General features: G+C 44.0%; 1 protein-coding gene across 1 annotated transcript in view; it reads left to right on the top strand.

Annotated features, from left to right (window-relative positions):
• The first annotated feature begins 5,450 nt into the window (after positions 1-5,450).
• Positions 5,451-23,161, top strand: part of Tusp (WD40 superfamily protein Tusp) — a 162,142-nt gene continuing 144,431 nt past the window's right edge. The window contains 2 exon segments of the mRNA XM_045749248.2: positions 5,451-5,660; positions 9,218-9,751. Coding sequence (XP_045605204.2) covers positions 9,656-9,751 — 96 coding nt within the window. The 5' untranslated portion in view covers positions 5,451-5,660; positions 9,218-9,655.

The following is a 23,161-nucleotide window of genomic DNA, read 5'->3' as shown; positions in this document are numbered from 1 at the left end:
GTAAGACACTCGCCTGGCGTTCCGCGAGCGCTTTGTCATGGGTTCGTATCCTGGCCGGGGAGGATTTACTGGGCACAAATCCTTAACTGTAACCTCTGTTTAACGCAACAGAAAAATGTGTACTCGGGAGTACACATTTTACGGTGGGGGATTGTATTTCAGGGACCTGCCCGAAACGCTATGCGTACTAGTGGCTGTACAAGAATGTAACAACTCTTTTTATATATCTATAAAAAAAAAAAAAAAAAAAAAAAAATACAGCATATCATAATAAAGAGGCTAGTAGAACATCTGAAGAGGGGAATTTGAAACAACTAGCATGGATTCAGTTATGGCAAATTCTACCTCACAAATCCGATAGTTCTATAACTGGTAGACTGAACTCAGACACGATAAAGTGTGGACAGATTGCATATTTTTGGACAGTCAGACAGCCTTTGATACAGTACCCCTCACAGGAGAATAATGCACAAAATGGAGAAAGAGACAGGAGCGACAAGAAGGTGCTTCAGTGAATAAAGATGTACCTCTGCAACTGAAAACAGTCACAGAGATCTCAGAGTGGTGGGATGTTACCACTAGTGTACATTAACTGTGGCCAATACTATTCCTAATCTACGTGAATGAACGAACGAAACTTCTTGAGCCTTCTCCAATTTAGTTTTATACTTTACGAGATATAGACTCCATGCTAGAGCTGCATACTCCAAGATTGGTCCGACATATGTGGTATACAAGGTTCTGATTGATTCCTTACACAAGTATCTAAAGGTTGCTAAAGGTCGGGGCCCCTTGAAAACAAGCTGTACAGGCCAAGTAGCCTTGTTGAGTGTCTTCGTTGATGGGCGGTGGAACTATGGCTTAAATTCTGCGTTAACCTCGCAAAATGCACATGTTGTTGCATCTTTTGATAAGTATGGGAGAGTTTTTTCCCCCACTAAGTGTAGGAGCCGAATCACTCCAGGATGACAGAGTCCATTATGAATTTCAGTGAAAGCAGAAGTTAGAAATATTGAACAGCAAATTGCTTGACCAACGTATTAGGGCGCAGCTTTTATTACCAGCCTTATAGCTAAAGAATCCATGCTCCAACCTCCATTCTTGACATTTCATTGTTATTTATTTTAGTTCGCCTTCTGTCGTTTACTGCAACAGAGCATTGGTCAGAGAGCAGCACAAAATGACGCCTGGCAAGGAAATAGCACCATTTAGTCACCGCCTCTAATGACCGAAGTCTATTTCGGTACCGCTGGATAATGTAGTTCACAACCCTGCAAAGTCCTGCAACATTTCGACCACCTTGGTTCAACCCGACATCTTGAAAAGTACATCACATTTTAAGGTATAAATCCCATAAAAACAAAAAATGATGTACTAAAAATCATAGCGGCTCGCAAAACTCAAGTGGTCCCGTTTTCTATTCGTGGGTCTTCGGTTAGGTTAGGTTAGGCTCGGACAATTTAGTACATCGGTTTCCTGATGTTGGCGACGCTCAACAGGACGGGCTGGGGAAGACTGCTGAAATAGCAACTTCTGAGGTATCGTACTGCACCATAAATGGCAACCCTTCATCGACAGATTGTATAGTTATTACAAGACTTCACGTGCTTTCAATATTCCTTAACCCTGTGAAGTTTAATTTTTTTAACCATAGATTGAACTATTTTGTAAAAATTGGTAATCCATTTGACATAAAAAGGAGAGTATTCCCAGTGCCCTTCACAAAGATCCAATGTTACGGCCAGCTGGGCCAGTAACCAGAGTCTTTCTGTTAACGTGTTTTATAACCTATTCTTCTTGATCCTACCCAAAGTCAATGGTAAGTTTTCAAGAACTAGTGGTGGCAAGTAGTAATGAAAAGAATAAAGGGGCGGGGATAACAATACACGTTCACCAATATATTATCATCTTCAATATTTATATTATATCTAAATATTACTATACAATTACACTGTCGCTTTCTCTCAGGACACGCAACAAAACGGCAGTGTTCATCAAATCCTGGCAAGTCCACTACGTCCACGCTTAATGGTAATCACCGGCGAGTTTACCTGCCTCAACATGGGCCAGTCCACACACTATCATTATGGTGTTCCAATACCCCACATCCGCTCTCCAGAAACACAGTGGCAGAGGGCTTCAACACGCTGACAGGGGTCTCAAATAATTACGTACAAGAGTACCAACACCCTGGCAGAGGTCTCTAGCAACACACTAGCAGCATTTCTGAACAGACGCACTACTGTCGTCTCGTAACTCGACTTGGTCAAATCCTGGGTACGTCGGTCCATACAACACTGCATAAATCCAGCTAACACACTGTTACTACCGACGGCGGTCATTTTGTCCACTTTGCCCCCAAGGTGAACTGCCCTCTTCAACGCAATCGTCTCCTAAAGTCATCTCTGTGAACGTAAAACGTCATTAACTAGACAGACAGTATACTGGGTGACCTTAGGGTAACATCCTTCCACCGGGAAACTGACATTATTGTAATTGCATTCACAACCTAGATGGCGGTGATATAGTTATGCCACCCACCAGAGATCATCATCGACCTCACCTCCTAACTGAGGTATGAAACAGGAGCCTTTCACCGACGTCGCACCACCATCAACAGATGGCATTGTCTGTGTCGCACCTAATACCTGGGGGTTGGAATGCAGATCCATAGATGGCGCCGAAATCGCCACTCCAAACTCCAGCAATGGTGTCGATACCGTAACATCCAACTTCCAGAGGTGATGGTAATTCTTCAAGCGGACGCAGCCTCTCAGGATCAGGCTTTATGGTCCCCCCCTCCCCCCCATCCTCCTGCCCTCTCCCCACAACACAAACGGCGTCCTTCAGGCACAAATAGTAAATAAATACATTGCCTCTGTAAACTTTTTCTGTACCTCACACAGGAATGATATGGGGTGCACAATAACTGAACTAAACAAAATGTTGTCAAACGACCAGCTGGTTATTCTGACAAATGTGTTGTTGACGTTTGTTGGCCTGTCGGGCCCACCTGCCTTGTCGGGCTCCATTTACCTGGTGTCTTCTCCAGGGTTGTCGTCCGCGAGGGCCGACACTGCTGGTCTGACGCTCAGAGGCTCCGTTACCTGAACAACTGTGCCTTATTCTGCAGCCTCCCAGTGTACTCCGCTGTTACTACACAATACTCCAGGGCCACCTGCCCTGAGTCCTCACAGCTGCACCAACATTACCAGCCACCTGCTAAGAACCTACAAGAGCTTCGGTACCCTCCAGGAGCACATATCCCGACAGCCATCTTCATCACAACGATCCATTAACATTAACCTCGTCCATCCCCAAACAACAATCCTTGCCTCCAACAATCAGTATTATTGACTATTATCTACAAAATTGCACAGCGTCCCTCAGCTCCTTAATCACTATAACACAAGGACCTCATCGGCTTCTTACTCTTTATCCCTAGGCTCATCTGCAACGGAAATTATATCTGGCCATTATTGATGATTTAGTGTCGCAGGAGATTATCGCCTATACTGGTACGACGGAATTCATCCCTGACTCTAGAGACATCCCTAGAGATAGACTCTATCTTACAAGTCACGTCACTCCTCGTGAAGTCTGGTCACAGGGGCGGCCGGTCGTATCGAACATTTAACGGTTGTGACGGGAAGGTATTCTGGGACATACGCCAGCCACGGTCTGGAGCGTCCCCTGCCCGAGCCACCTCAGTAATAACAGTTGTCATCCACACTCCCATGGAGGGACTGTAGGAGACTCGAACCGGGGACCCCACGCGTGTGAGACCGAAGCTCTATTGACCGAGCTATTGAGTAGTCTATTGAGAGACTACTCAATAGATCGGCTATATATAATAGAATAATATATGTATAACACTGTCACTAACCCGGAAACGTTATGTAATAAGCACGATATAATTCTATGTAGCATTATGTATATGTATATGTAAGTATATTATATATATATATGTATATATATATATGTATGTTATATGTAAGTAATATTAGCCAGCGTTTCGCGGTGCGTGTGGATTGAGAGGCCGAGTAAAGTCTCTTCACAGTGACTGAGCAGCGTAGAGACTGATGACAATAGTGGTTGTAAGTCAGTGTGTGTATGTTAGGTGTTGTGTTTTATCTGAAAGATAACCGTGGCTTCCGTGCTAAATTGATGGTGTGGTGACGACCATGGTGCTGTGGGCGTGGTCGTGGTGTCACCAGTGGTGAGGTGGGCGTGGGCGTGGTGTCACCAGTGGTGAGGTGGACGTGGTCGTGGTGTCACTAGTGGTGAGGTGGGCGTGGTTGCACTAGTGGTGAGGTGGGCGTGGTGTCACTAGTGGTGAGGTGGGCGTGGTCGTTGTGCCGCCAATGGGGCAACCCTCACATTCCCACATCACACGGTTGGATAATCAAATCAATATTACCGAGCCACCCTCAAGTACTTCGTTATAACTTGTGTAATTCGCTACAGTATTCACTGACAGTTATGTCGTCTTTGAAACTTTTAGCTCAGAAATTCTAGAGTAACTCTGTTCAACACGTAAAACATTAGATTGCGTATATAATAAATAGTGATGTTCGAATTTGGCGCGAAACACAAATATTTTGGCGCGTACAAGTGGAGTTAAAGCAGCAGACGACAGCGGGAGCGGTGTCGTCTGCTGGCCAGCAATAGACACCTGGAGCGCACGCAGGTGGGGCTCTGATCCTCCTCTCGCTCTAGCAAAACCGATTCAGTTTTTATAATTACGGTGTGTGAAAGTGACGGAGATGGTGTTCGATTCGTCGAGTGACAGACTGTTCAGTACTCTACTGGTTATGTGATGTCAGCTTGGGTAAGGCTGTACTGTGATTTTTTTTCGTTCTGTTGACACTGCTGAATGACTGATGGTTGTGTGGGTAACACTCTTCCTGCCCCCGAGAACTTTACTTCCTTCCAGTATCACACGAACTTAAATATCAACCGGACGTACCTCACACGTTATATCCATAATAATGTTTTAAGAATATATGCATGGCAGGGGGACAGTTGTGGCAGCATGAAGAGGGCTGGCGCGGCCCCGGAAGGCCCTGGACTGGTGCTGGGCTCAGAGTGCCAGATGATGTAAACGATACGTTGCCTTCAAACGTCTCAAGGCGGCGCATGTGGGCCGCCTAGTCCATTTGTCTAGCCTCAGCTCACAACCTTCTCATCGCCCAGTAGCTAAATGCGCATAAAACTTACAATTCACACGTAATAAATTATAAGAGACACGAGGTTGCTAAACACTAACATATGTAGCTCTAAGCCGTCCAGGGAACAACTGTATCTTAAGCAAATTACGTAAAAATAAGATAAAATAAGAGAGCAACTGGCCCCCCTCTCCTTGGGACCTGCGCTAGGCTGTCTATTGATCGAAGTGTGTCGGTGTGGTACCCAGGACTGAGTGCTCCAGTGGTTGGTCGTGGGCCCAGAGAGCGCGCACGCACTCCTTACCCACAGTGAAAGTGACACTATACGACAGTGTTAAACGAAAGTGAGAGAGAGTGAGCGGCCTCGCCAGATAGCAAGAAATTTCGTGGGTAGCTTCCCTGTTTTTTTGTGTGTCGGCGAGTCGGTCAATGTCGCTCGACAGAAATTGCGGTTCACCCAGTGATTGTTGTGTTAGTGGCGTGGAAAACCAGGTACGGTCTCGTTATGCATGGCCGGTGGCCCTGCGTGGTGCCCCTGGTACCACCTCACACACCTGACTGAGGCAGCTTCCTCCCCTCACACTTAGTTACGTATAGCAAGATGAAGCAAAATAATCCCGCAGTGACCTACATTCTGATCATGATATTGAGTTCGTGGGTGTCAGACTGGCTCTTAACACTAGCCGGGAAATAACCACTAATCATCTAGTTATTATTGTTCAAACTAGTGAAGTGATAAATACGTGTGTCTGAGAAGATAAGACAATACCGTAGTGACGGAGCAATGTACTGGCAGCCGCGAATAACGCTAGAGTTGCCAGCGTAATTGTTGTGGTGGAATATTGGCAGAGGTATTCATGATTACCCGTGGGGGAGGGGGGTGGCTTACCTACACACACACACACACACGCACACACATACACACAGGTCTACATGCTGCATACCTGTATACGCTCACCTCAATACATACGTTCATGTATACATACAGCACAGAGACACTCAAGTGTACACCTGGGTACATGGTCTCGCAACCATATTATATATATATATATATTTATAATATGGTTGCGTTATGGACATGAGAGTGAACATTCGTGCACAAACGCACAGACACGTGCAGACACCAACGCACGAACGCTAATGATATTGGGTGTACTAGTGAGTCATCAAGACAGTTGAAAAGGTCAGTAGCCTACCTGGCCCTGGAGGGGGAGTGACAAGGTCTTCAGCGTGAGCAGGTATACGTGTGCACGACTGGCAGTGAGGTGCACATACAGGACGTGTGCACGGCAAGTTCTCATGATCGGGTGCATGCACATAAGACCGTTTGTACGACAGGTACACACAAGCACGTGAACATAACAACAGGTACACACAAGCACGTAAACACAACAACAGGTACACACAAGCATGTGAACACGACAGGTACACACAAGCACGTAAACACAACAATAGGTACACACAAGCACGTGAACACGACAGGTACACACAAGCACGTAAACACGACAGGTACACACAAGCACGTGAATACAACAGGTACACACAAGCACGTGAATACAACAGGTACACACACGAAAGGACGGACACTGGATACAACTGGATTAGTGCGTGCACATAACCCCCCTTCAAGCACTTAATGTATGAGCTCATGCAGTTCCCCAGCGCTGAATAACGCCAAGCTCCAGCGCTAGGCTTCGACTCTGAATACCATACCGAAATATTTGACACCTCTTTTGTTTTATTAGAATTTATATATATTCAATATAGAGCGATATGCACCTTGCTTTGGTGGCCAGCTTAACCTTTTCACCTTAGAGTAGCACAAATCCCCGCCTTGAGCTGGTCTGTGGTCTCCTGACGCGAGAACTAAGCGAATAAGTATTAGTTTAGGTAATTGTCAAACAGTTAATTGTCACAATTGGCCGCTGCTCCCATGCTTGCCAAACAGCCCGGCCGTACACCACAGAAATAATATACCATTACGTCTACAGTCAACGAGCGTACTAGCTCATGTCACGAGGCTATAACCCTTCTGGTTATCAGTATTACTCCTCGTGATTTGATGTCATTGATTCAAGATAACAATACCGCTCCTCATAATATGATGCAAGTGATTCAAGATTACAGTTATTCACCTCATGGTCTGCTGCGATTAATTCTACATTGATCGTATGCTGTTGATAATATGATGCACTATATTTCAAGGATAATCTTTCTCTTCGTGACCCGAAATGATTATTTGTAATGTAATCATCCTCATTACCTGGTACATGTAATTAAAGTATTATCTTACTTATCCTCTAGTGCATTTAATTTAAGGGTATTATCTGGTACATGCAATTCAAACATAATCTTACTTATAAAGTGGCACTTCAAATTAATTTAAAAGTAATCATTTTAACCGGAATCTGGTCCATCATATTAAAACGTAATCTCACTAATGACGTAGAAACATGATGAGACATATTGCTAACTATGGATGTTAAAATTAATATGGTAACCATTGGGCGTGGAGAAGAAGCCTATTTGTCGGAGCGAGGTCGCCCCTAGGCCAACAACTAACCTTTTCGAGGATGTAATAACAATGCACCTATTTACTACTAGGTGAAAGGCATCAGGGGAAAGGAAATGAGCGCAACTACGGGAATCGAGCCCAGGATGGTTATGAGCCGACGACGTAGACTACTGAGCTACAGGACCCTATGAGCTGTGACCCTAGAGACTATATAACTATGAACATCGTCATTACCAACCATTACTTGCATGTGATAAAAGGAACACAAGATAATGATAAAGATACTAGTAATATTTACAATAAAAATGTTAATTATTATAATAAACACAAGAGTAATAAGAGTGTAAGTTTATTAACACTGACACTCGTGGGATTTGTAACACACACTAAGCTTTAAATTAAGGCTAGGATAACCTTGATAAGCAACACACTGAGCTTTAAAGAAGAGGCTTGGATAAGCTTGATAAGCAACACACTGAGCTTTAAAGAAGAGGCTTGGATGAGCTTGATAAGCAACTCACTGAGCTTTAAAGAAGAGGCTAGGATAAGCTTGATAAGCAACACACTAAGCTTTAAAGAAGAGGCTTGGATAAGCTTGATAAGCAAGACTCCGGTACTTTCAAACACCGGTGCACGATTAACTTAACTAACTTTATTAGCTCCTCAAGTTGCGTATTGAGGGCGTCATCATAGTGAATTAGGATCTGGTGATCCTAATTCCTGTACAGGAGATGGCCTTGAGAATTGTTTTCTTTTTACAACCGTTGCTGGAGCCCTTAAACCGGGGCACACGTGAGGTAGGAATAGCTCTCTTGATCAGTTAGATACGGGATGTCCAGTACATGATAAAGGGGACCCTACTTTACAGTCTTTGTAAAACTACTAAATTATACTAAAGTAACTAAACGTAATAGTGAAGAGGCTTAAGAAAGGTTGTATAAAATTCTTAAATATTTTCCTTCCAATTGACGCAAAATACGCACTTTTTTTTTTGGTACCAGAGTTCTTACATTCAAATAATTTATTATGCAGCCCATACCCATCCTGTGAGTGTACTCCATACCCATCATGTGCCAAGCCGTAATGCTGTGTAACATTACGACTATATAGCACTTGGAAGGGGTTAAGATAAGGATTTGGGATGGGAAGGGGTAAAGGAATGGTGCCCAACCACTTGGTCGGTCGGGGATTGATACCAACCTGCATGAAGAGTGACCGTCGCTCTGCCGTCCAGCCCAAGTGTTTGGACTGTTCAAGTACTGAACTTTATTGAACTATTAATCATTAGTCTTTAGGCTAAGAAATCTCAATAATTACGGTGAGCTATATAATGATAAGTCTACTACGCGCCACACACACACCCATCCAGTGGGCGCCAGTTGAGAGGATACAAGTCATCTGCTGCACTACCTAAAAGTCATCACACTTGGCTCAGTTAATGTATGCCGAACTTTACAGGTTCTTATTCGTAAATAGGCTTAAGTTTTTAACATAATACTAAGTTATGCAGTATATAACGAATCTGTACTTGTAGCCGGTGAGCTGTTGCTTAAGTACGACCGGGACTAAGACTAGTGAAGAATAATGCCTGGCCAACTGCACTTAGTACTGCTGAGTACAGGGACACCCTGGGGAGTTTAGCCTAACAGTTGGCGCTGTTTACCAGTACAGTCCACGGTGTGTCAACCCCTCTATCCCTCCCCCTGCACGCCCACGGGGAGGACACCCTGCCCACAGTGAGGACACCCCGCCCAGTGTCCCTCCAAGTTAACGTAGAGGAACCTTCCGTGTGGTGTGCACCTCTTCACTTCGTCGCCCACCCAACCATGGCGGCCTCCGTCCCTTCTTAGGGCGGCCTTTGCACCAGCCCGGGCGTGGTACTCGGGTGGGTGGGATCATCAGGCTGCTTCCACCGTGCCCCGGCGTGGGCGCGGGTGTAGCCTCTGCTGTGGCGGGCGTGGCTGTTATTTCCATGCATCTGCACCCAGAGTGCACGTCCAATGCTCGCAGCGACTGTTCCATCCTGTCGCTGTCATGGATGGGCAAGGTCCCGGACGACATGCCCGAGGTGAGCTATTAACCCCACTTGCAGCAACATTCTCCTTTATTGTATTTTCAACTATTCTGTAGTGATTCTTGTAGATGTTAATTATATATATTATATATATACTGTCGTGAAATAATACAAAGGTATACTAGGTTACTAGGACATATCTTAGTAACTTATAGACAAATAATTTTTTTTCTGTTGATTGTGTAATAATTGTGTTTAATTCATTTTATAAATTATTCAGTTTGTCCTATATTTTTTCAGTACATGCTGTTGCTATTGTTGTATAAAAATTTCATGGACCTTATCTATTTTGTGACATTTCTATAAGATAAGAGTATATGAACTATAGTCTAATACTCAGCTTGATGCCATAATCCGGGCTCGATTAGCAATTATTATGTGTTAAGGATTGGTTAAGCGGGTTTCAATTGATCATGTTTGGTTGATATGTTTGACAGTGTTAGGCTAGATTTTGCTAGGCTGTTAGGCTAGATTTTGCTAGGCTGGTTTTGGGTTGGTTTGTATTTATTTGGGTTGGTTGTATTCGTTGATATATATATATTTTTTTGTCGGGGGGGGGGGGGGTAGGTTAGGACAGAACCCGAATTGAGGCATCAGCGACAGAAAGGTGTTTTGGCAGACTATAGTGTGTTGGGAAGAGCAGGTAAGCCTATAACGTGGAGAGGTAAACATAAGTAATTATCAAAGGAAGACACCAAACCGAGGTAACATAAACGTAGCAGAGTTCCTAGCCTGGAAATATGGGACGGGCAGAGGGCTCCCTATCATTGGGCCCAACCACTTGGGCTGGACGGTAAAACGACGGGCTTTCATCATGTCGGTCGGTGTTCAATCCACGGCCGTCCACGTGCATAGGCACTATTCCTTCCTCCCGTCCCATCCCAAATCCTTATCCTGAGCTTTTCAAGCTTGTCGTTTTCTCCTGATAGCTCCCTTTCCTATCATTTGGAGATGGCAATATCTGAAGGGCTGGAGACCCTAACGTGGAATGCACTTAATACTGTATGGGCAGCTAGACCCATAGCGATGAGTGCTGCACTTGACAGAGGGACATATGTGCCCATAACATTAATGATTGGAAACATCCCTAACGTGGATGATTGGAAATATGGGTAGGAAGCATGGAATGCTGCAGATAGCTCCTAGAGTTACGGTGTGAGTGACAAGGAAGCTGAGCCCCCCTACCGGGTCTTATATAGAACACGTATACTTATTACATAGAACAGAAATTTAAAGTAAAAAAAAAAAACTGATTTCAAGTATAAACATCGACAACGTGCTTGCAGCACCTTCTACTGGACCAGTTGAGAGGGTTAATAATGTAGTATTTATCGAGACTAATTCAGTGGTATCACTTCAAGATTTATAGGCGTGACCAGTGGGGGAGTGGAAGAAAATGCCGTGCCTTGATTGATGACTGCACGAGGCGGTCCCCCGCCCAGCACGTCCGTACCACCCAATGCCAGAAAATTTCCGCCTTGTTATTAGGCAGTTACACGCACATTCATGGAAGCTCGACCTAACTAAAACTACTTAATCCTAAACTACAGTGTATTTCCACTATATATATATATATATATATATATATATATATATATATATATATATATATATATATATATATATATATATATATATATATATATATATACTTTCAGCTGGCAGACTGAAACTACTAGAGGCGACTAAATGTATTCTTTGGATGGGAACTATCAGGGGGAAAGCGCCAAGCCATTATGACTATATAGGACTTGGAAAAGGCCAGGATAAGTATTTGGGATGGGACGGTGGGAAGGAATGGTGCCCAACTACTTGGACGGTTGGGAATTGAACGCCGACCTGCCTGATGTACGACCGTCGTTCTATCTGCCAGCACAAGGGGTTGGGCACCATTCCTTTGGCGACAACACAACTTGGCTTCCTATCCTGTATCGGCTGTAGATTACAATGCCATTAAGTAATCTACCAATACAGATTTCTGTGTGTAATCTACCAATATCTTTCTACTTCATCCATCTTCATTTACTTTAGTGTTGATGTGCGTGACGATGAGTTAGGATCTGGACTCGGGTGTAATTGTGCCTCATATGTAAGGCGAGGAACGGCGAGGTAACTGTGCTAATGTACACAGTACACAGTGTGCACAGTACAACTAATTCGCACATTAACATCACTCATTTGCATTAGTGTCTGACGGTAGAGTTAAGACACATTGGGGCTCATGGAACTTTTGCCGTTCTATTTAATTTAATTCTTATGTTCTTATACTAGGCCGCTTTGTGTAACTTTTATCATTTTTGATCAATGAACTATTTCTCCAAGCTGTGAATATTTGTAATACTCAGGAGTGCTAAGTGTGATTGACACAGGTGATTGATTACCAGGACAGATGATTAGTTCTCAGGTCAGTTGATTGATTCCTTGGCCAGGTGATTGTATCCCAGGCTAAGTGATTAATTTTCAGGACAGGTAACTGATTCACTGGACAGATGATTGGTTTCCAAGACAGATGATTGGTTCCCAGGACATGTGACTGATTCCCAGGCCAGGAAACAAGGATTCAAACCAAGAGACAACAATTCTGTGTAACATGGACTGAACTAACGGGTATATACTGAGAGATGACCTCCCCACCTCTTGGTATATATATATATAGTAAGAGTTTACTCTGGTCCTAGACAATGTTCAGTATCAGAGTATACCTACTTGTTGTAGGTATACTCTGTAAGGCCTCAATGTCATCTTGGCTTTCTACTTTATTTTACCATAGATCTTAGTGTCACCTGTAAATTTGATAATGAGGTTTTGTAATGAGCGGGATCCCTCCCCTGGGATCCCCCCCCGGGTCCCCCCCCTGGACCCTCATCCCCCCCACTCGTCACATTTCTCCAGTCAGAGTCGTCTTCATTTAGGACGATCCGTTGCCCTTTTTTATTTATCAAATGTTTAAGACATTCTAGTACTTTACCAATTATTCCACGTGCTTGGAATTTCCATGCGTGTGGTACCCAGTCAATTTTCTTAATTCTTACGTTATTGTAAAGATGGGTAACTGCGACAGAGCTCTTGGCCCATACAAGCTACCACCTGGCTTTATCCCTGTATCCCTATAACATTATGGGGAGCCTAAACCCCTTCGCTGCTGAAGAGGGAAAAAAGAGCCAGTGGTAATGATTGTTACAGGGATCTTTAGCAATAAAAAAATCAATGTGTAAATGTTTTAAATAAATACAATAGAATATTAAGAATGGCATCTTATAATATAGGCAAAAAATATATATTTAGTTTTATTCCTTAGCTATAATAAGGTGCTCTTGTTGGGCCCCATTTAGATCATGTCCACTTGGGCGCCATATTGTAGCAACCACTGGGAAGTGTACAGGGCAGGGTGACCGAGGAATGTGAAAACCTCCAGGAATTTGAAACCTCCCATAGAGAGAGAGAGAGATTAAGAAGGATTAAATAAAGAGATGAAGGAGGCCTAAATGAAGAGATTAAGAAAGCAAATTTACATACAATGTGGAAGACATCGATATTGCTTTGCAAGACGCTGCCAGAGGTGAGGCGGAGTCTTCTAGGAAGGAGAACTGCATTAGTGCCGATTTTAATGCCAGTGTGGAGCTATCGTACTTAACATTACTCTGAGACACCAGCGCCGAGTTACAGCCCCGCTTCTGTGCCAGGTAAGTCCACTACGGGCTCACCATAGCCCGTGCTACTTGGAACGTTTTGTTCCCAGTAGCTGAATCTTAAACAACAACACCATCACCAGCGCCCTAACTCACAGTGAGTGCACACAGAGTACACACACACACACACACACACACACACACACACACACACACACACACACACACACACACACACACACACACACACACACACACACACACCCCAGACCAGTCCTGGAATATGCAGCTCCTGCCTGGAGTCCATACCTAGTTAAACACAAGACAAAGTTAGAGAAAATTCAGCGGTATGCCACCAGGCTCGTCCCGGAACTGAGAGGTATGAGCTACGAGGAAAGGCTAAAGGAGCTGAACCTCATGTCCCTGGAAAACAGACGAGTAAGGGGAGACATGATAACCACCTACAAAATTCTCAGGGGAATTGACATTGTGGACAAAGACAAACTCTTCAACACGGGTGGGACACGAACAAGGGGACACTGGTGGAAACTGAGTACGCAAATGAGCCACAGAGACGTTAAAAAGAATTTTTTCAGTGTCAGAGTAGTTAATAAATGGAATGCTCTAGGAAGTGATGTGGTGGAGGTTGACTCCATACACAGTTTCTAATGTAGATATGATAGAGCCCAATAGGCTCAGGAACCTGTACACCAGTTGATTGACAGTTGAGAGGCGGGACCAAAGAGGCAAAGCTCAACCCGCTGGCACAATTAAGTGAGTACAATTAGGTGAGTACACTAGATTGGTTAGAAAGGCGGGGTCCAAGAGCTAATAGGTCGATTCTGCAGACACAAATAATAAAAAATACAAGTAATAAATAGACCCATACACAAAACAAAGTTCGGTCTTTTATTTTCGCCAGCGTAAGTCCGGTTAGGTTAGGTTGAGTTACGTTGGGTTAGGTTAGGTTAGGTTAGGTTAGGTTGGGTTGGGTTAGGTTAGGTTAGGTTAAGTTGGGTTAGGTTAGGTTAAGTTGGGTTAGGTTAGGTTGGGTTAGATTAGGTTAGGTTAGGTTGGGTTAGGTTGGGTTAGGTTAGGTTGGGTTAGGTTAGGTTAGGTTGGGTTAGGTTAGGTTAGGTTGGGTTAGGTTAGGTTGGGTTAGGTTAGGTTAGGTTAGGTTGGGTTGGGTTAGGTTAAGTTGGGTTAGGTTAGGTTGGGTTAGATTAGGTTAGGTTAGGTTAAGTTAGGTTGGGTTAGGTTAGGTTGGGTTAGGTTAGGTTAGGTTGGGTTAGGTTAGGTTAGGTTGGGTTAGATTAGGTTGGGTTAGGTTAGGTTAGGTTAAGTTGGGTTAGGTTAGGTTAGGTTAAGTTGGGTTAGGTTAGGTTAGGTTGGGTTAGGTTAGGTTAGGTTAGGTTAGGTTAGGTTAGGTTGGGTTAGGTTGGGTTGGGTTAGGTTAGGTTAGGTTAGGTTGGGTTGGGTTGGGTTAGGTTAGGTTAGGTTGGGTTAGGTTAGGTTAGGTTAGGTTGGGTTGGGTTAGGTTAAGTTGGGTTAGGTTAGGTTGGGTTAGATTAGGTTAGGTTAGGTTAAGTTAGGTTGGGTTAGGTTAGGTTGGGTTAGGTTAGGTTAGGTTGGGTTAGGTTAGGTTAGGTTGGGTTAGATTAGGTTGGGTTAGGTTAGGTTAGGTTAAGTTGGGTTAGGTTAGGTTAAGTTGGGTTAGGTTAGGTTGGGTTAGATTAGGTTAGGTTAGGTTAAGTTAGGTTGGGTTAGGTTAGGTTGGGTTAGGTTAGGTTAGGTTGGGTTAGGTTAGGTTAGGTTGGGTTAGATTAGGTTGGGTTAGGTTAGGTTAGGTTAAGTTGGGTTAGGTTAGGTTAGGTTAAGTTGGGTTAGGTTAGGTTGGGTTAGGTTAGGTTGGGTTAGGTTAGGTTAGGTTGGGTTAGGTTAGGTTAGGTTAGGTTAGGTTAGGTTAGGTTGGGTTGGGTTAGGTTAGGTTAGGTTAGGTTGGGTTGGGTTGGGTTAGGTTAGGTTAGGTTAAGTTGGGTTAGGTTGGGTTAGATTAGGTTAGGTTAGGTTAAGTTAGGTTGGGTTAGGTTAGGTTAGGTTGGGTTAGGTTAGGTTGGGTTAGGTTAGGTTAGGTTGGGTTAGGTTAGGTTAGGTTAGGTTAGGTTGGGTTGGGTTAGGTTAGGTTAGGTTAAGTTGGGTTAGGTTAGGTTGGGTTAGATTAGGTTAGGTTAGGTTAGGTTGGGTTAGGTTAGGTTGGGTTAGGTTAGGTTAGGTTGGGTTAGGTTAGGTTAGGTTAGGTTGGGTTAGGTTAGGTTGGGTTAGGTTAGGTTAGGTTGGGTTAGGTTAGGTTAGGTTGGGTTAGGTTGGGTTGAGTTAGGTTAGGTTAGGTTGGGTTAGGTTAGGTTGGGTTAGGTTGGGTTAGGTTAGGTTAGGTTAGGTTAGGTTGGGTTAGGTTAGGTTAGGTTAGGTTAGGTTAGGTTGGGTTGGGTTGGGTTAGATTAGGTTTGGTTAGGTTAGGTTGGGTTAGGTTAGGTTAGGTTAGGTTAGGTTGGGTTAGGTTAGGTTGGGTTAGGTTAGGTTAGGTTAGGTTGGGTTAGGTTAGGTTGGGTTAGGTTAGGTTAGGTTGGGTTAGGTTGGGTTAGGTTAGGTTGGGTTAGGTTAGGTTAGGTTGGGTTAGGTTAGGTTAGGTTGGGTTAGGTTAGGTTGGGTTAGGTTAGGTTAGGTTAGGTTGGGTTGGGTTAGGTTAAGTTGGGTTAGGTTAGGTTGGGTTAGATTAGGTTAGGTTAGGTTAAGTTAGGTTGGGTTAGGTTAGGTTGGGTTAGGTTAGGTTAGGTTGGGTTAGGTTAGGTTAGGTTGGGTTAGATTAGGTTGGGTTAGGTTAGGTTAGGTTAAGTTGGGTTAGGTTAGGTTAGGTTAAGTTGGGTTAGGTTAGGTTGGGTTAGGTTAGGTTGGGTTAGGTTAGGTTAGGTTGGGTTAGGTTAGGTTAGGTTAGGTTGGGTTAGGTTAGGTTAGGTTGGGTTAGGTTGGGTTGGGTTAGGTTAGGTTAGGTTAGGTTGGGTTGGGTTGGGTTAGGTTAGGTTAGGTTAAGTTGGGTTAGGTTGGGTTAGATTAGGTTAGGTTAGGTTAAGTTAGGTTGGGTTAGGTTAGGTTAGGTTAGGTTGGGTTAGGTTAGGTTGGGTTAGGTTAGGTTAGGTTGGGTTAGGTTAGGTTAGGTTAGGTTAGGTTGGGTTGGGTTAGGTTAGGTTAGGTTAAGTTGGGTTAGGTTAGGTTGGGTTAGATTAGGTTAGGTTAGGTTAGGTTGGGTTAGGTTAGGTTGGGTTAGGTTAGGTTAGGTTGGGTTAGGTTAGGTTAGGTTAGGTTGGGTTAGGTTAGGTTGGGTTAGGTTAGGTTAGGTTAGGTTGGGTTAGGTTAGGTTAGGTTGGGTTAGGTTGGGTTGAGTTAGGTTAGGTTAGGTTGGGTTAGGTTAGGTTGGGTTAGGTTGGGTTAGGTTAGGTTAGGTTAGGTTAGGTTAGGTTGGGTTAGGTTAGGTTGGGTTAGGTTAGGTTAGGTTAGGTTAGGTTTGTTTATAGATTAGAGACGAAATAGCGGAACATACATACTTTTCTCCGGTGCTAGACCCTCCTCCCACCATGATGGTCTAGACCCTCCTCCCACCCTGATGGTCTAGACCCTACTCACACCCTGATGGTCTAGACCCTACTCACACCCTGAGGGTCTAGTCTGCGTTATTTGCTCCAAACATTTCTTGTCAGCTTCCTGCCACAGGTACGGAAGTGACGTGTCAATATTATCGGCGACTCCTTCAGTGCTTCTTGCAAGCAGTGTTGATTTCTTGCTTGGAAACTCTGCGTGGAGGAGCTAGGATTGATGATAGCAGCCGGGTTCCTAGCGTGGAGGGCTGGGATATGATGATAGCAGCCGGGATCCTAGCGTGGAGGGCTGGGATATGATGATAGCAGCCGGGATCCTAGCTTGGAGGGCTGGGATATGATGATAGCAGCCGGGATCCTAGCGTGGAGGGCTACAGGGTGTAGTTTTTGTTTTATTTTTATTATTTTCTACCACAGACGTGGCCACACATTCACAGCGTGTAGTGAGGGGTAGCGGGCCCCCTAACGTGGAGAGCAAGGGGGTATGGTGAAGGGCAGCGGGGCCCCCAGGGTGGAGGGCTGGGGGTATGGTAAGGGCAGCGGGCCCCCCTAGCCTGGAGGGCTGGGGGTATATGGGACGGGCAGCTTTAAATGTGATCACTGGTAAAGAGTTTCCACTTGATACTGCCGAGGTCGCTCCTGTATAGAGTAGTGCACCTTTCACACCTTTGTTGTGGTACCTGCTGTTTATTATTATTATTATTATTATTATTATTATTATTATTATTATTATTATTATTATTATATTTTTATTTTTTTTTCACATTTGTGCACATATGATAGTTTCATTTGGCAGTTGTGGGGTTAACTCTTAACTTGCATTGTAACGTTTTCGGAAACACTGGCGACCTTCGTGTGTAAGGTAGAACTATAGTGATTATGTTGGTATTGTATCTGAAATTTACTGGTTGTCTTCTATGTCGTAAAGCTGTAGCTCCCCATCCCAGGGGACCTTCCTAAACAACAGCCTGTTGGATCAAGCTCTCACAAATTATATTTGCATCACAACGAAGCTTGGGTTGATCTTTAATTGACTTCTTGGGTAGAAAGGGAAGATGTATTGTTTTATATATGGTACTCTCCCACGGTACCAGGCAGGTACCCTTATCATCTCTCACGGTACAGTGTAAATCTGATACACTGAGTTCATGGTACAGTTTTTGTAATCCATCTTAAACCATCGTTACCTAGCAGTAAAATAGGTACCTGGGTGTTAGTCAGCTGTCACGGGCTGCTTCCTAGGAGTGGAGGCCTGGTCGAGGACCGGGCCGCGGGGACACTAAAAAGCCCCGAAATCATCTCAAGATAACCTCAAGATCGTTGACCTCCAAATATTATTATTATTATTATTATAATATCTGGCGGGTTTTTGTTTATGGATTAGGATGAGCTTGTCTAAGCATTTTGGTATGAATTATTGCATGAATTTCAGTAAGACGATCAATGATGCTCGGAATATTAGATTCGTTTCTCATGTGGGCCGTGGTGTAGGTGATCCTCGTGTGGGCCGTGGTGTAGGTGATCCTCGTGTGGGCCGTGGTGTAGGTGATCCTCGTGTGGGCCGTGGTGTAGGTGATCCTCGTGTGGGCCGTGGTGTAGGTGATCCTCGTGTGGGCCGTGGTGTAGGTGATCCTCATGTGGGCCGTGGTGTAGGTGATCCTCATGTGGGCCGTGGTGTAGGTGATCCTCGTGTGGGCCGTGGTGTAGGTGATCCTCGTGGCTTCCTTGTGAAATATTGCGGTCCTCCAAGCATGCTTCCGGGGGCTGAAGCAAGCATGAATCACCGGCTTTCATTGGTTCCCATTTTAGGATTCTGCGGATATGAAGAAGGCTGCTTCTCTTTCTCTGTCTCGGCCTCTTCTTTCTCTGTCTCATTCACTTCGCTCTCTGTCTCAGCCACTTCTCACTCCGTCTCATTCACTTCGCTCTCTGTCTCAGCCACTTCTCACTCTGTCTCATCCACTTCGCTCTCTGTCTCAGCCACTTCTCTCTCCGTCTCATCCACTTCTCGTGATTTTTGATACATTTGATTTTGATGCGGACCTTTACGTCAAAATACAGTGCGTTATGCGAGAAAACACCAGACCGCTCGATAAAGCTCGCTTTTTTTTATTGTTAGAACAGTATATGTACATATATATATATATATATATATATATATATATATATATATATATATATATATATATATATATATATATATATATATATATATATATGTCGTACCTAGTAGCCAGAACGCACTTTTCAGCCTACTATGCAAGGCCCGATTTGCCTAATAAGCCAAGTTTTCATGAAATAATGGTTTTTCGACTACCTAACCTACCTAACCTAACCTAACTTTTTCTGCTACCTAACCTAACCTAACCTATAAAGATAGGTTAGGTTAGGTAGGGTTGGTTAGGTTCGGTCATATATCTACGTTAATTTTAACTCCAATAAAAAAAAATTGACCTCATACATAATGAAATGGGTAGCTTTATCATTTCATAAGATAAAAATTAGAGAAAATATATTAATTCAGGAAAACTTGGCTTATTAGGCAAATCGGGCCTTGCATAGTAGGCTGAGAAGTGCGTTCTGGCTACTAGGTACGACATTATATATATATATATATATATATATATATATATATATATATATATATATATATATATATATATATATATATATATATATATATATATATATATATAATCATTAGGCTGTGTTAGGCCCGGGGGGGGGATTGGTTAGGCTGTTAGGCCCGGGTGAGTTCGATTAGGTAGCTATACAATTAGTTTGATAACGGTCTTGTAACAGTTGTAACGGTCTTGTAACGGTTGTAACGGTCTTGTAACAGTTGTAACGGTCTTGTAACGGTTGTAACGGTTTTGTAACAGTTGTAACGGTCTTGTAATGGTTGTAACGGTCTTGTAATAGTTGTAACGGTCTTGTAACGGTTGTAACGGTTTTGTAACAGTTGTAACGGTCTTGTAACAGTTGTAACGGTCTTGTAACGGTTGTAACGGTTTTGTAACAGTTGTAACGGTCTTGTAACAGTTGTAACGGTCTTGTAACGGTTGTAACGGTTTTGTAACAGTTGTAACGGTCTTGTAATGGTTGTAACGGTCTTGTAACGGTTGTAACGGTCTTGTAACAGTTGTAGCGGTTTTGTAACGGTTGTAACGGTCTTGTAACAGTTGTAGCGGTCTTGTAACGGTTGTAACGGTCTTGTAACGGTTTTGTAACAGTTGTAACGGTCTTGTAACGGTTGTAACGGTCTTGTATGTGATGGATGCAACTTGTACCCAAAACAATGGGCGTGGGTGGATCTCCTTGATAAAGTTGTCTTGATTTTTTTTTTGCCGAGATATTCCTGCGCGGGCCCTAAGCCTCTGGCTGGCCCACTAAGTGTTGCTTGTTTCTGTTTTACTTGAGCGGAGTATGAGTATTTATGACTCGTATGGTCGCTTCAGTAAGATTTTGCCATATGTGTTTAACAACTTCTTCTGCTCTGTTGAATCTAAGTTGAAATCTTCATGGGTTTGTAACTGTGCACTGTGTTAGATAATGTTCCAGTGGTCTGTCGGGCATTTCTCCACAGTGTTGACATTTCCTCTCATCTTCCGGAACCTGTAAGCCTATTTCCCATGCACATGGGTATCCAAGCCTGATGCGATGTAAGTGTACTTCTGTTGCTCTACTTCTCCCTTTCATCAAACTAAGTGGTTCGTAGTTGGTTGAATTCTTGTACCAACCCGCAGATCCTGATGTTGCAACTGCTGTGTTGTGGTCACTGTACATCTTTTGCATTGCTCTGTTTCTAATTACTTTCTTAATCTGTGATAGACTCTGTGGTATGTAAATGTCTATATTTCTTTTCTTAGATGCAAGTTTTACAGCTTCGTCTGCAATGTCATTTCCTATTATTCCCACATGACTTGGCACCCAGTTGATAAGTACCCGTCGGCCTTGTCGTTTGAGTGTTTGCATTAATGATATGGCATTTGTGATCAGATGGATGTTATCAAATATGTGTTCTTGTTGCAAGGTTTCAATGGCAGTTCTCGAATCTGTATGTATGATAACATGTTGTCGGTGTTCAGCAAGAACATGTTCCAAAGCCTTTTGAATGGCTAGCATATCTGTTTGTAAAGTTGAACACAGGTCTTAATTGATGGCGTTGAAGTCCCTGGGCTCTAGTAATATGGGGAGAAATAGCGTGGGAGTGAGTGGTGGTGGGGGTGTTGGGGGAGAGTGGTGGAGGGAGAGTGGTGGAGGGAGTGGGAAGTATCAAGTGACCGAATCACCCCCCCCCCACCCCTCACCCCCTCCTCCAGCAACCCAAATAGTGTAAATAGCTGAACATCACTGCACTGTGTCGCAGTGGTTCACTGTGTGTGTGTGTGTGTGTGTGTGTGTGTGTGTGTGTGTGTGTGTGTGTGTGTGTGTGTGTGTGTGTGTGTGTGTGTAGTGAAGACAGTTGCAATGATGCAGGGTAGGGAAGGTGGTGATTGTTGAAGGTTATGTGTAGTTAAGATGGCTACAGTGACGATGCCGATGTTTACACGCAACGTTCACAGCGTGGAAAGTATAGTAAAGATATTACTATACAAATTTGTAACAAATTTGTAAATAAATTTGCTACAAATTTGGCTACAGTGATGTAAATAGCATACATCGAAGCTGTAGCACCCCATCACCCGGGCCACGCCGGGTGACTCCCATATAGTGTGCTGTAAATCAGAATGCCATTACACGACTCCCGTGTAATGTGGTGTGATTTACATGATTTACAGGGGTTTGATTTACACCCTGAGGTGTAAATCCCCGCTCTGGCAGATTGAGCCGCACAGAGAAGGACCCGCGTCAATAATCTCCTAATTACCCATTGTTATGGGCGCCCAACAGTTCCTTTGGGGGGGGGGGGGGGAGGGCGAGGCGTGTATGGGGGTCTTAGCGGATTTCAGCGCCAACGAATGATTAATTGTATAACAGTAGGTATAGTGGTGGTGTTGATTCATCCACCTGTGATATCCGGCTGGTGCATAACCATTAGCACACTCTCATAGCTAATGTAAAGAGATATATAGATCACAGGTGCTGACCTATGGGTGACTATGGGGGAGAGTGAGGTCTCTCTATGTCTCGCCTCCTGGCCGTGTTGTATCTGTGGCGGTATAGTTGAACTGTTCTGATGTTTGAAGCCTTTGTCGAAACTGACATTGTGAATGGAAGTGAGTCAATAATTTATCAGAAGACGGCGCCAAGCTGGGAAGACTTGGGAGCACTGTCCGTGCCCAAGCTGCTCGACCTTGTTCTCTGGGTGGCCCTCTTGACCCGCCGTCTAGGCTATGGGGTACATCACTTGACTTCTCTTCGTCTCACTTACGTCTCCAGCTTCCACTTATGTCTTCTTATCGTACTTTATCTCAATTTTAAAGGCCTTTTATTTTCCTCTTAGACTGGGCGGTAGAGTAACGGTGGGACCTCTTGCAAGGCAGCGTTCAATCCTCCAGCGTCTAAGAGGGTGGGCACCATTCTTCTCCCTCGTCATGTCCTTAACCATTCTCCTTATTGCTCTATAGTCGTAATGGCTTTGTGCTTTCTCCTGATGATTACCTTCACTTTCCATCTCGTCTATTCCCTTCAGTATCTTATATGTTGTGATCATATCCCCCCCGGTTTCTTCTGTCATCCGTGGTTGTGAGGTCCAGTTTACTTAGTCTATCATCAAAGCTTAGCCTCTCTTAGCTCCGGCACTAATCTTGTTGCAAATGTCTGTACTTTTTCAGTTTTATACTTCACAAGGTACAGATGCCAGGCCGGTGCTGCGTAGTGCAGTATTGGTCAAGTCAGAGCTAGAGTGCCTCGAGTCCTGATTTAGGTGTCTATACTGTCGTCTAACGTTTACCAGCTTCCCATATGCTGCTGTTAGCCTGCCTGTGTGTGCCTCGGGAGATAGTGCTGCAATTATGTCCACTTCCAAATCCTTTTCTCTTTCTGACTCCCGTAGTTGTCTTCCCTTAATGGTGTAGATACATTCTGATCTTTCTCACTTCCCGGTCTTCATTACCTGATATTTGGTAGGACTGATTTACAGCAACCATTTCTCTGGCCACTCCTGGAGTTTGTCATGGTCT

This window comes from Procambarus clarkii, chromosome 27, assembly GCF_040958095.1.
Source record: "Procambarus clarkii isolate CNS0578487 chromosome 27, FALCON_Pclarkii_2.0, whole genome shotgun sequence".
In the NCBI taxonomy this organism is placed as follows: domain Eukaryota; kingdom Metazoa; phylum Arthropoda; class Malacostraca; order Decapoda; family Cambaridae; genus Procambarus; species Procambarus clarkii.
This window is presented reverse-complemented; position numbering and strand designations above follow the sequence as displayed.